The sequence below is a fragment of the Oncorhynchus nerka genome, linkage group LG14 (genome assembly GCF_034236695.1).
Source record: "Oncorhynchus nerka isolate Pitt River linkage group LG14, Oner_Uvic_2.0, whole genome shotgun sequence".
Taxonomy (NCBI): Eukaryota; Metazoa; Chordata; class Actinopteri; order Salmoniformes; family Salmonidae; genus Oncorhynchus; species Oncorhynchus nerka.
In genome coordinates, this window is record NC_088409.1 from 29,749,065 (window position 1) to 29,763,970 (window position 14,906).

Genomic DNA, 14,906 nt, shown 5'->3' on the forward strand with positions numbered 1-14,906 from the left:
GTTATCGCCATGGAGACGTCAAGCCACACACACACACACACACACACACACACACACACACACACACACACACACACACACACGCACACACCCTGCAGGTCAATAACAAGACAGGAGAGATAGGCTAGCAGGCAGCCAGAGGGACTTCACATGAGGTTGAGTCTAGATAGGCTACACAACAAGGTCAAGAAAACAGCTGTCTTTCCCAACGAAAGTGAATTTTTTACCAGTTAAATGGGTTGACAACACATTCAAATCCCTATACTGTGTCTGTGTGTGTGTGTGTGTGTGTGGTTAGCTATGATTAGCTGCATACGGAAATTCATTTTTCTGTGTTTAAGCTTGTCAGAGAGCGTTTGCTTCAGGTAAACCAGTGAGTTTTGCTGGGTGTGCTGCCTCTGCATCAGTGAAAAAGCTGACAGAATAAGATTATTTTCCCTCTTCTCCTCCCTCTTCTCTCTCTCTTTCTGGTCTAAAATTATCCCTCATCTCTCCCAGGATTCTAACACTGCCAATCAAATCCACAAAAAAAGGCTCAACTATAAATAATACATAATCCTTTACAATCTAGCTTCTTCTCTTTTTCATTACCTAGCTCTGTTCGCTCTCCCTAACCCTCTTTTCTTCCCCTCTCTCTCTCTCTCTCTCGCTCTCTCCAATTTAAGGGGCTATATCGGCATGAGAAACATATGCTTACATTGCCTAAGCAAGTGAACTAGATAATAAACAAAAGTCAAATAAACAATAAAAAAATCTCTGGTCGCTTATTGGTCTCATTCTGTTCTCCTCTTCTCTCTCTCTCTCCCTCCCTCTCTTCCTGTTGGTCCTTAGAGCTCATCATTTCCCCCTGCTGTATTCTATTTTCCTCTAATCTCGTTACCTCCCTCTTCCTTTTCACCTACTCCCTCTTTCCCTCACCTTCTCCCTGTACTACTCCCCCATGCCCCTTCTATACCTTCATCTCTCATTCCTCCTCTCTTCTTCTCTGTGCATATTCACTCTCTTTTACTTGCGTCCCTCTATCCATGTCTCTCTTCCATCATCTAGCCTCTAAACTTGTGATACTTTCCTTCCATTCTGCAAGACTCCTGCTCTCTGTCTGCCTCTCTCTATCTCTCTCTCTGTCTGTCTGCCTCTCTCTCTCTGACTCAGGGGGTATCTCTCATTCCCGCATGGTTCTATCTCCACACTCTCCATCACTAAATGTGATTTGTTCTGCAGCTCAAGTCTGCAGTATAATCATCCTGTTTTGTCCAGGACAGGGAGAAAGGGAGAGAGAGGGAGAGGGATTGAGAGAGAGGACATGAGGACAAACAGATGAAATTGGAAGAATGTTGGAAGAAATGTCTGATTTTCTTCTCTCATCTCAGGCCTTCTCATATCCTCTAATCCTCTCTCACTCTCTCCCTCACAACACCCTTCTGAGTTAACAGCAGAATTATGTACCCCCCTTTGTGTATTTCTCTCTCTCTCTCTCTCTCTCTCTTTCTCACACATCCACTCTTCCTCATTACACTCCTCTCTTCTCACAGCTCCTCTCTTCTCTACCTCATCTCACATCCCTGTTCATCCTTCCCATCCTTCTCACAGCTCCTCTCTTCTCTACCTCATCTCACATCCCTGTTCATCCTTCCCATCCTTCTCACAGCTCCTCTCTTCTCTACCTCATCTCACATCCCTGTTCATCCTTCCCATCCTTCTCACAGCTATGTTTTGACCTTCATGTTCTTTATGACCTTCAACATATTTCCATGACCCCATTCCATCTCTCTCTACCACTCCGCTCATCTCATCTCTCTCTCTACCACTCCCCTCATCTCATCTCTCTCTCTACCACTCCCCTCATCTCATCTCTCTCTTACCACTCTGCTCATCTCTACTCTCTCTCTCTACCACTCCCCTCATCTCATCTCTCTCTCTACCACTCTGCTCATCTCATCTCTGTCTCTACCACTCCGCTCATCTCATCTCTCTCTACCACTCCGCTCATTTCATCTCTCTCTCTACCACTCCCCTCATCTCATCTCTCTCTCTACCACTCCCCTTATCTCATCTCTCTCTCTACCACTCTGCTCATCTCTCTCTACCACTCCGCTCATCTCATCTCTCTCTGTACCACTCCGCTCATCTCTCTCTCTACCACTCCGCTCATCTCATCTCTCTCTACCACTCCGCTTATCACATCTCTCTCTCTACCACTCCGCTCATCTCATCTCTCTCTACCACTCCGCTCATCTCATCTCTCTCTACCACTCCGCTCATCTCATCTCTCTCTCTACCACTCCGCTCATCTCATCTCTCTCTACCACTCCGCTCATCTCATCTCTCTCTACCACTCTGCTCATCTCATCTCTCTCTACCACTCCGCTCATCTCATCTCTCTCTACCACTCCGCTCATCTCATCTCTCTCTACCGCTCATCTCATCTCTCTCTACCACTCCGCTCATCTCATCTCTCTCTACCACTCATCTCATCTCTCTCTACCACTCCGCTCATCTCATCTCTCTCTACCACTCCGCTCATCTCATCTCTCTCTACCACTCCACTCATCTCATCTCTCTCTACCACTCCACTCATCTCATCTCTCTCTACCACTCCGCTCATCTCATCTCTCTCTACCACTCCGCTCATCTCATCTCTCTCTCTACCACTCTGCTCATCTCATCTCTCTCTCTACCACTCCGCTCATCTCTCTCTACCACTCTGCTCATCTCATCTCTCTCTACCGCTCATCTCATCTCTCTCTACCACTCCGCTCATCTCATCTCTCTCTACCACTCCGCTCATCTCATCTCTCTCTACCACTCCGCTCATCTCATCTCTCTCTACCACTCCGCTCATCTCATCTCTCTCTACCACTCCGCTCATCTCATCTCTCTCTACCACTCTGCTCATCTCATCTCTCTCTCTACCACTCCGCTCATCTCTCTCTACCACTCTGCTCATCTCATCTCTCTCTACCGCTCATCTCATCTCTCTCTACCACTCCGCTCATCTCATCTCTCTCTACCACTCATCTCATCTCTCTCTACCACTCCGCTCATCTCATCTCTCTCTACCACTCCGCTCATCTCATCTCTCTCTACCACTCCGCTCATCTCATCTCTCTCTACCACTCCGCTCATCTCATCTCTCTCTACCACTCCGCTCATCTCATCTCTCTACCACTCCGCTCATCTCATCTCTCTCTACCACTCCGCTCATCTCATCTCTCTCTCTACCACTCCGCTCATCTCATCTCTCTCTACCACTCCGCTCATCTCATCTCTCTCTACCACTCCGCTCATCTCATCTCTCTCTCTACCACTCTGCTCATCTCATCTCTCTCTCTACCACTCCGCTCATCTCATCTCTCTCTACCACTCCGCTCATCTCATCTCTCTCTACCACTCCGCTCATCTCATCTCTCTCTACCACTCATCTCATCTCTCTCTACCACTCCGCTCATCTCATCTCTCTCTACCACTCCGCTCATCTCATCTCTCTCTACCACTCCGCTCATCTCATCTCTCTCTACCACTCCACTCATCTCATCTCTCTCTACCACTCCGCTCATCTCATCTCTCTCTACCCACTCATCTCTCTCATCTCACCTCTCTCTCTACCACTCTGCTCATCTCATCTCTCTCTCTACCACTCCGCTCATCTCTCTCTACCACTCTGCTCATCTCATCTCTCTCTACCGCTCATCTCATCTCTCTCTACCACTCCGCTCATCTCATCTCTCTCTACCACTCCGCTCATCTCATCTCTCTCTACCACTCCGCTCATCTCTCTCTACCACTCCGCTCATCTCTCTCTACCACTCCGCTCATCTCATCTCTCTCTCTACCACTCTGCTCATCTCATCTCTCTCTCTACCACTCCGCTCATCTCTCTCTACCACTCTGCTCATCTCATCTCTCTCTACCACTCCGCTCATCTCATCTCTCTCTACCACTCATCTCATCTCTCTCTACCACTCCGCTCATCTCATCTCTCTCTACCACTCCGCTCATCTCATCTCTCTCTACCACTCCACTCATCTCATCTCTCTCTACCACTCCGCTCATCTCATCTCTCTCTACCACTCCGCTCATCTCATCTCTCTCTACCACTCCGCTCATCTCATCTCTCTCTACCACTCCGCTCATTTCATCTCTCTCTCTACCACTCCCCTCATCTCATCTCTCTCTCTACCACTCCCCTTATCTCATCTCTCTCTCTACCACTCTGCTCATCTCTCTCTACCACTCCGCTCATCTCATCTCTCTCTGTACCACTCTCATCTCTCTCTCTACCACTCCGCTCATCTCATCTCTCTCTACCACTCCGCTTATCACATCTCTCTCATCTACCACTCCGCTCATCTCATCTCTCTCTACCATCTCCGCTCATCTCATCTCTCTCTACCACTCCGCTCATCTCATCTCTCTCTACCACTCCGCTCATCTCATCTCTCTCTCTACCACTCCGCTCATCTCATCTCTCTCTACCACATCTCTCTCTCATCTCATCTCTCTCTACCACTCTGCTCATCTCATCTCTCTCTCTACCACTCCGCTCATCTCATCTCTCTCTACCACTCCGCTCATCTCATCTCTCTCCACCGCTCATCTCATCTCATCTCTCTCTACCACTCCGCTCATCTCATCTCTCTCTACCACTCATCTCATCTCTCTCTACCACTCCGCTCATCTCATCTCTCTCTACCACTCCACTCATCTCATCTCTCTCTACCACTCCACTCATCTCATCTCTCTCTACCACTCCGCTCATCTCATCTCTCTCTACCACTCCGCTCATCTCATCTCTCTCTCTACCACTCTGCTCATCTCATCTCTCTCTACCACTCCGCTCATCTCATCTCTCTACCACTCTGCTCATCTCATCTCTCTCTACCGCTCATCTCATCTCTCTCTACCATCTCCGCTCATCTCATCTCTCTCTACCACTCCGCTCATCTCATCTCTCTCTACCACTCCGCTCATCTCATCTCTCTCTACCACTCCGCTCATCTCATCTCATCTCTCTCTATCCATCTCCTCTCATCTCATCTCATCTCTCTACCACTCTGCTCATCTCATCTCTCTCTACCACTCATCTCATCTCTCTCTACCACTCTGCTCATCTCATCTCTCTCTCTACCACTCCGCTCATCTCATCTCTCTCTACCACTCCGCTCATCTCATCTCTCTCTACCACTCATCTCATCTCTCTCTACCACTCCGCTCATCTCATCTCTCTCTACCACTCCGCTCATCTCATCTCATCTCTACCTCTACCACTCATCTCATCTCTCTCTACCACTCCGCTCATCTCATCTCTCTCTACCACTCCGCTCATCTCATCTCTCTACCACTCCGCTCATCTCATCTCTCTCTACCACTCCGCTCATCTCATCTCTCTCTACCACTCCGCTCATCTCATCTCTCTCTCTACCACTCCGCTCATCTCATCTCTCTCTACCACTCCGCTCATCTCATCTCTCTCTACCACTCCGCTCATCTCATCTCTCTCTCTCTCTACCACTCTGCTCATCTCATCTCTCTCTCTCACTCATCTCCGCTCATCTGCTCATCTCATCTCTACCACTCCGCTCATCTCATCTCTCTCTACCACTCCGCTCATCTCATCTCTCTCTACCACTCATCTCATCTCTCTCTACCACTCCGCTCATCTCATCTCTCTCTACCACTCCCGCTCATCTCATCTCTCTCTACCACTCCACTCATCTCATCTCTCTCTACCACTCCGCTCATCTCATCTCTCTCTATCTCCGCTCATCTCATCTCTCTCTACCACTCCGCTCATCTCATCTCTCTCTACCACTCGCTCATCTCATCTCTCTCTACCACTCCGCTCATCTCTCTCTACCACTCCGCTCATCTCTCTCTCTACCACTCCGCTCATCTCATCTCTCTCTCTACCACTCTGCCATCTCATCCTCATCTCATCTCTCTCTCTACCACTCCGCTCATCTCTCTCTACCACTCTGCTCATCTCATCTCTCTCTACCGCTCATCTCATCTCTCTCTACCACTCCGCTCATCTCATCTCTCTCTACCACTCATCTCATCTCTCTCTACCACTCCGCTCATCTCATCTCTCTCTACCACTCCGCTCATCTCATCTCTCTCTACCACTCCACTCATCTCATCTCTCTCTACCACTCCGCTCATCTCATCTCTCTCTACCACTCCGCTCATCTCATCTCTCTCTACCACTCCGCTCATCTCATCTCTCTCTACCACTCCGCTCATCTCATCTCTCTCTACCACTCCGCTCATCTCTCACCACTCCGCTCATCTCTCTCTACCACTCCGCTCATCTCATCTCTCTCTACCACTCCGCTCATCTCATCTCTCTCTACCACTCCGCTCATCTCATCTCTCTCTACCACTCCGCTCATCTCATCTCTCTCTACCACTCCACTCATCTCATCTCTCTCTACCACTCCGCTCATCTCATCTCTCTCTACCACTCCGCTCATCTCATCTCTCTCTACCACTCCGCTCATCTCATCTCTCTCTACCACTCCGCTCATCTCATCTCTCTCTACCACTCCGCTCATCTCATCTCTCTCTCTACCACTCTGCTCATCTCATCTCTCTCTACCACTCCGCTCATCTCTCTCTACCACTCTGCTCATCACATCTCTCTCTACTCCTCCGCTCATCTCATCTCTCTCTCACCACTCATCTCATCTCTCTCTACCACTCCGCTCATCTCATCTCTCTCTACCACTCCGCTCATCTCATCTCTCTCTACCACTCCGCTCATCTCATCTCTCTCTACCACTCCGCTCATCTCATCTCTCTCTCTACCACTCTGCTCATCTCATCTCTCTCTCTACCACTCCGCTCATCTCTCTCTACCACTCTGCTCATCTCATCTCTCTCTACCGCTCATCTCATCTCTCTCTACCACTCCGCTCATCTCATCTCTCTCTACCACTCATCTCATCTCTCTCTACCACTCCGCTCATCTCTCTCTACCACTCCGCTCATCTCATCTCTCTCTACCACTCCGCTCATCTCATCTCTCTCTACCACTCCGCTCATCTCATCTCTCTCTACCACTCCGCTCATCTCATCTCTCTCTACCACTCCGCTCATCTCATCTCTCTCTACCACTCCACTCATCTCATCTCTCTCTACCACTCCGCTCATCTCATCTCTCTCTCTACCACTCTGCTCATCTCATCTCTCTCTCTCTACCACTCCGCTCATCTCTCTCTACCACTCTGCTCATCTCATCTCTCTCTACCGCTCATCTCATCTCTCTCTACCACTCCGCTCATCTCTCTCTACCACTCATCTCATCTCTCTCTACCACTCCGCTCATCTCATCTCTCTCTACCACTCCGCTCATCTCATCTCTCTCTACCACTCCGCTCATCTCATCTCTCTCTACCACTCCGCTCATCTCATCTCTCTCTACCACTCCGCTCATCTCATCTCTCTCTACCACTCCACTCATCTCATCTCTCTCTACCACTCCGCTCATCTCATCTCTCTCTACCACTCCGCTCATCTCATCTCTCTCTCTACCACTCCACTCATCTCATCTCTCTCTACCACTCCGCTCATCTCATCTCTCTCTAACACTCATCTCATCTCTCTCTACCACTCCGCTCATCTCCTCTCTCTCTACCACTAAGCTCATCTCATCTCCCTCTCTTCCAATCCCTTCTCTCTTTACCTCTCTCTGTTTTCCACCAGTGTGTATGCAGTCCCTTTAAACAGCTAAAGCTGGTTATCCATGGTGTTTATGACGAGCCGTCACAGCCCAACAGTGCACTGGCGACGACTGCCACACAAAACAAGGGCAGCTTAAGGAAAATATACACGTTACACGTTGATACCACGCTGGAGATTCACAGCGGCCGAGAGGAGAGAGTCTTAACACCCCCCCCTCCCCCCCACATCAATCCCTCTACCTGGCCAGTCTCCCTCCTCCTGCTCACTGCTCACCCAAAACTGCTTCATTGGCAGGAATTATATAACCCAGCCTCCTTGCCAAGGCTAAAAACTCATTCTCTCTCTCTTTCCATCCCTCTTCCTCATTCTCTCACTCTTCTACTGTCATCTATTCCCTCCCTCCCGCCATCCCATGCCACCAAATGTCCCTGTGTAGATCCAATATGCAAATTCTGCAATCCAGATTTTGATTGGCTTGGAGGAAGTGGACGCGTTGCAGCCATGGTTATTTACAGAACATCTCTGCATATTAATACACTGCTTGAGCCCAAATAGAATGATGACAGGATATATTCATGGTATCAGTGGTGCTACCAGTGATCCTAATCATAGATCAAAGACAGGGGAAACACTGGCTCTCCTGCACACAGTGATCCTAATCATAGATCAAAGACAGGGGAAACACTGGCTCTCCTGCCCACAGTGATCCTAATCATAGATCAAAGACAGGGGAAACACTGGCTCTCCTGCCCACAGTGATCCTAATCATAGATCAAAGACAGGGGAAACACTGGCTCTCCTGTACACAGTGATCCTAATCATAGATCAAAGACAGGGGAAACACTGGCTCTCCTGCCCACAGTGATCCTAATCATAGATCAAAGACAGGGGAAACACTGGCTCTCCTGCCCACAGTGATCCTAATCATAGATCAAAGACAGGGGAAACACTGGCTCTCCTGCCCACAGTGATCCTAATCATAGATCAAAGACAGGGGAAACACTGGCTCTCCTGTACACAGTGATCCTAATCATAGATCAAAGACAGGGGAAACACTGGCTCTCCTGCCCACAGTGATCCTAATCATAGATCAAAGACAGGGGAAACACTGGCTCTCCTGCCCACAGTGATCCTAATCATAGATCAAAGACAGGGGAAACACTGGCTCTCCTGCCCACAGTGATCCTAATCATAGATCAAAGACAGGGGAAACACTGGCTCTCCTGCCCACAGTGATCCTAATCATAGATCAAAGACAGGGGAAACACTGGCTCTCCTGCCTCCAGTGATCCTAATCATAGATCAAAGACAGGGGAAACACTGGCTCTCCTGCCCACAGTGATCCTAATCATAGATCAAAGACAGGGGAAACACTGGCTCTCCTGCCCCAGTGATCCTAATCATAGATCAAAGACAGGGGAAACACTGGCTCTCCTGCCCACAGTGATCCTAATCATAGATCAAAGACAGGGGAAACACTGGCTCTCCTGCCCACAGTGATCCAGAAAGACAGTGAGCCCAGGAAACACTGGCTCTCCTGCTCTCCTGATTCCTGGGCTCACTGTCTTTCTGTCCCTCCCTCTTGCTTATCTTCCTTTTTCTCACTCTCTCCATCCCTCTACCAGTCTGTCTCTCTATCTCCTCTGGTCAATGTTTATTTTGTGGTGTACTTCAGAAGGCTCTCAGAGGCTGTGATCTCGCTCTCTCTGGGATAATTGTGTCCAACACGTGATAATGGGAAGATCGGGAGACTTATCTCTCTCTCTCGCCTCTTTTAACTGTACTCCTCCATCCTGGTTTGTGTTTCCACATTTCCCCAGTCCTACAGTCCCACGGGTGTATCCCTCCTCTCTATAGCACTCTGCTCATACATAATGCTCATTGGAAATTCACACCTAAATCAGAGATTTGAGAGTTCATTCACACTCTGCTTTTCTCTCGGTCCACTCTATCTTTCGATCCCTACGTGAATTGTCTTCAATTTCCCTCACTCTATAGCTTTTCCCCATTTTACATGACATTTATTAAGTCTCCTGATCTTCCCATTTTCACATGTTGGCAACAATTATCCCACTGAGAGGTGAAAGACGGAGAAAGATAATCTAGCTTGAGGTCGTGAGGTGAGTCGGTGTTTGTACAGATGTAGGGTCTTACATGTGAGCCAGTTTGCTACAGCAGGGAAATCCTACAGCAACAGGAAATGTGAATTATTACGTGGATTGTAAATGAATGGATATTTTTGTAGGGGGTGATACTTTTTTTGTGAGGCAAAATCAAGCCTGAAATTTCAAAGTAGAAATGACAAACTTCAGAAGCCTTTCCAAAGCTCAAATACAACCACTATCCATTTAAAATGTCCTGCATTGCAGGAAAGGTCTGCAACAGCGTGATGAAATGAAGATCCTCCATCTGTATGTAAGTTAGTGTGTGTCATCATGTGTATGTGTGAATGTACAGTACGTAGATTTTCAGTGAATGCACATTGAACGTCCATTGCGCAAGTGTGTGGTGTGCACGCGCAAGTGTGTGTGACTTACGCGCAAGGCAGAGCAGGAGCAGGGTACGCAGGGAGAGGGAGAGGGGGGTGGGGAGGAGGAGAGATCTCGGGCCAGGCCTCATTGTGTATTGAGCCTCAGTAGCTGTCTGATCAATGCTTCCTCTGTGACACAGGACACAGGCGCCGTACAACACAGCAGAGCAGAGCACAGCAGAGCACAGCTAGGGCTGCAGTGACACACAACAAAGCCGGGGTTTTACCAGTACACAACACGCACGATTCTTCAGAGCTGCAGTCTTTTGATAAAACACCACCGATCTAACATCACCACAGCGTCGATCTAGAATGTCTTACAACGTTGTTACTAACTATCAGCACACAATTAGCCAAATGACTGTCTGCCAACAGAGCTGCTCTGCTGTGTAGGACTACATAACTAAACATCAAATCAATGGAACAAAGCAATGATACAAACCAACAGGCTAGAACCACTCAAATGGCAAACCACAGACCAGAATCCCAACACCAAACAAACCAATATCTTTACTCTACATCGGAGTACAGACACATCGGAGTAAACCATCTGAAACAAGTCATTATACTGTTTCTGTACCCATATCTCTCAACTCGGGGCTCCATCCCCACACATGATACTTTTGACAACACAAACACGTCATCAGCTAAATTGTCTCCCACGGTTCACTATCACACATCACCGTCTCCAACTGTGATGGTAACTGCTTTACAAATGACTACAGTCTCCCTGTGTGATATAAACACCCTACAGGATTACACGTATAGCATTACTCTATAGGCTACATCTCTCTCTCTCTATCCGTCCCACTGTAGAGATGTAACGTGTATGTATGTCAACCCTCTGTATGTTTATACAGGATCACAATGTCTCTCTCTGCTGCACACGGCTGCTTCCAGTCACTATGTTCAGTCCCTGTGTTGAGTCTCGTGTTCACTGCCCGCTCCGTCAGTGAGCTCAGTTCAGCTGCTGCGGTCCGTGTGGAGTTGGTTGTTGGTTCTGATTGGCGGCTCCTAATGCAGCAGCGGCGAGGGCCCGGCCCGGAGAGCGTATAACTTACTGAGGGTAACCGGACTGCGGCACACACCTCGCTGAACACTGTCTGATTGAGGAGAACAGTGGTGTCATATCCAGATTGCTACAAAGTCCTCTGCCTTCTGTCTGCAATTAGCCAGTCAATGCTACCACTACCGCACCGTGGGCCCTGGCACTGTCAATGCTACCACTACCCACCGTGTGCCCTGGCACTGTCAATGCTACCACTACCCACCGTGGGCCCTGGCACTGTCAATACTACCACTACCGCACCGTGGGCCCTGGCACTGTCAATGGCACTGAAGTAGCATGGAACCTCCAAGTCCCTAACAGCAACCACACCAGAACCTGACACCAAGGAAATTGCTCTGTGCTCTCTGTCGTTGTAGCTCGGAAAGGATATTGTCCCTCTGATCCAAACAAAGTAGATTCCGTGTTTTCTCTTCTTGTCTCATCCCCCTCTCTCGTTGTGGTTGTTTTGTTATCTTGTCGTCCCCTCTCTCTCTATCCTCAGTCAGGTCAATATAGTGGGACAGTGCTTTAGCTTCTGGTTGTTTCCTCTTCCTCCTCCTTTTCCACTCTGTCGTTCAGTATATGTTCAGTATATCCCAGAGTAGTGTCAGCTGTCTATCTGTCCGTCTGTGTCTGGTTTATATAACCCCTGTTCTCCTCCCACAGCCTGCCTGCTTCGACTCTTTATCAGTGTGTGTAAGTGTGTGTGTGTTAGTCCGCGGATGCATATTTAGCATTTTAGTTATTTTGTGAAGGTTTGGGGTGTGGATGCGACAATGACTGTCTTTCAGGTCAGGGAACAGTGGCTATGTCTGTAACCGCCCAGCAGTCCATTCAGACAGGGTATATAGCTGGGTCTGTTAAGGATGTTTAGTGGCAAGGCCTTCTTCCCCTACAATCCCTCAGTTGAAACCCAGAGACAGAGAGGAAGAGAGACAAACAGAGGCCTGATAGAGGTCCTCTTTGTCCAATGACCTGTTTTATAGCTGCTGTATTAAGACAGTCCATAATGGCTGCATGTGTGTGTGTCTGTATGTGTGTTCTCAGAACAGTGTCTGTATGCGTGTTTTTAGAACAGTGTGTATGCATATTATCAGAACAGTGTGTGTCTGTGTGCGTGTTCTCAGAACATTGTGTGTGTCTGTATGCGTGTTATTAGAACAGTGTGTGTGTGTCTGTATGCGTGTTTTCAGAACAGTGTGTGTGTGTGTGTGTGTGTGTGTATGCGTGTTCTCAGAACAGTGTGTCTGTATGTGTGTGCTCAGAACAGTGTGTGTGTGTATGCGTGTTCTCAGAACAGTGTGTGTGTCTGTATGCGTGTTATTAGAACAGTGTGTGTGTATGCGTGTGCTCAGAACAGTGTGTGTGTCTGTGTGAGTGTTCTCAGAACAGTGTGTGTGTCTGTGTGCGTGTTCTCAGAACAATGTGTGTGTCTGTATGCGTGTGCTCAGAACAGTGTGTGTGTCTGTGTGAGTGTTATTAGAACAGTGTGTGTGTCTGTATGTGTGTTATTAGAACAGTGTGTGTGTGTGTCTGTATGAGTGTTATTAGAACAGTGTGTGTGTGTGTGTCTGTATGAGTGTTATTAGAACAGTGTGTGTGTGTGTCTGTATGTGTGTTATTAGAACAGTGTGTGTGTGTGTCTGTATGCGTGTTTTCAGAACAGTGTGTGTGTGTCTGTATGCGTGTTTTCAGAACAGTGTGTGTGTGTCTGTGTGCGTGTTTTCAGAACAGTGTGTGTGTCTGTATGCGTGTTTTCAGAACAGTGTGTGTGTGTCTGTGTGCGTGTTTTTAGAACAGTGTGTATGCATATTATCAGAACAGTGTGTGTGTCTGTGTGCGTGTTCTCAGAACAGTGTGTGTGTGTCTCTATGCGTGTTTTCAGAACAGTGTGTGTGTGTCTGTATGCGTGTTTTCAGAACAGTGTGTATGTATATTATCAGAACAGTGTGTGTGTCTGTATGCGTGTTTTCAGAACAGTGTGTGTGTCTGTATGTGTGTTCTCAGAACAGTGTGTGTGTGTGTGTGTCTGTATGCGTGTTTTTAGAACAGTGTGTATGCATATTATCAGAACAGTGTGTGTGTCTGTGTGCGTGTTTTCAGAACAGTGTGTGTGTGTCTGTATGCGTGTTTTCAGAACAGTGTGTGTGTCTGTATGCGTGTTCTCAGAACAGTGTGTGTGTCTGTACGTGTGTTCTCTGAATCAAATCAAATCAAAGTGAATTTGTCATGCGCACCGAATACAACAGGTGTAGAAATAAAACAACAGTAAAAAGACAGGCTATATACAGTAGCGAGGCTATAAAAGTAGCGAGTCCGGGCAGCCATTTGATTACCTGTTCAGGAGTCCTTATGGATACCTATGTGAGAATGCTGTTCATCGACTACAGCTCGGCATTCAACACCATAGTACCCTCCAAGCTCGTCATCAAGCTCGAGACCCTGGGTCTCGACCCCGCCCTGTGCAACTGGGTACTGGACTTCCTGACGGGCCGCCCCCAGGTGGTGAGGGTAGGCAACAACATCTCCTCCCCGCTGATCCTCAACACGGGGGCCCCACAAGGGTGCGTTCTGAGCCCTCTCCTGTACTCCCTGTTCACCCACGACTGCATGGCCACGCACGCCTCCAACTCAATCATCAAGTTTGCGGACGACACAACAGTGGTAGGCTTGATTACCAACAACGACGAGACGGCCTACAGGGAGGAGGTGAGGGCCCTCGGAGTGTGGTGTCAGGAAAATAACCTCACACTCAACGTCAACAAAACTAAGGAGATGATTGTGGACTTCAGGAAACAGCAGAGGGAACACCCCCCTATCCACATCGATGGAACAGTAGTGGAGAGGGTAGCAAGTTTTAAGTTCCTCGGCATACACATCACAGACAAACTGAATTGGTCCACTCACACTGACAGCGTCGTGAAGAAGGCGCAGCAGCGCCTCTTCAACCTCAGGAGGCTGAAGAAATTCGGCTTGTCACCAAAAGCACTCACAAACTTCTACAGATGCACAATCGAGAGCATCCTGGCGGGCTGTATCACCGCCTGGTACGGCAACTGCTCCGCCCTCAACCGTAAGGCTCTCCAGAGGGTAGTGAGGTCTGCACAACGCATCACCGGGGGCAAACTACCTGCCCTCCAGGACACCTACACCACCCGATATTACAGGAAGGCCATAAAGATAATTAAGGACATCAACCACCCGAACCACTGCCTGTTCACCCCGCTATCATCCAGAAGGCGAGGTCAGTACAGGTGCATCAAAGCTGGGACCGAGAGACTGAAAAACAGCTTCTATCTCAAGGCCATCAGACTGTTAAACAGCCACCACTAACATTGAGTGGCTGCTGCCAACACACTGTCATTGACACTGACCCAACTCCAGCCACTTTAATAATGGGAATTGATGGGAAATGTTGTAAATATATCACTAGCCACTTTAAACAATGCTACCTTATATAATGTTACTTACCCTACATTATTCATCTCATATGCATACGTATATACTGTACTCTACATCATCGACTGCATCCTTATGTAATACATGTATCACTAGCCACTTTAACTATGCCACTTTGTTTACTTTGTCTACATTCTCATCTCATATGTATATACTGTATTCGATACCATCTACTGTATGCTGCTC

At 48.2% G+C, this 14,906-nt stretch overlaps 1 protein-coding gene across 5 annotated transcripts in view; it reads right to left on the reverse strand.

Annotated features, from left to right (window-relative positions):
- The window catches only part of cadm4 (cell adhesion molecule 4), a 219,415-nt gene that overhangs the window by 45,295 nt on the left and 159,214 nt on the right, over window positions 1-14,906 (reverse strand). Inside the window, exon 1 of one of the 5 annotated variants that reach the window (XM_065027951.1) lies at window positions 10,221-11,880. The exons of 2 other annotated variants lie outside the window; for them this stretch is intronic. In XM_065027951.1, coding sequence (XP_064884023.1) covers window positions 10,221-10,302 — 82 coding nt within the window. In that variant the 5' untranslated portion in view covers window positions 10,303-11,880. Of the gene's footprint in view, window positions 1-10,220; window positions 11,882-14,906 lie in introns of those variants that run through there. 2 more of the 5 variants (XM_065027954.1, XM_065027953.1) reach the window with 2 other exon arrangements.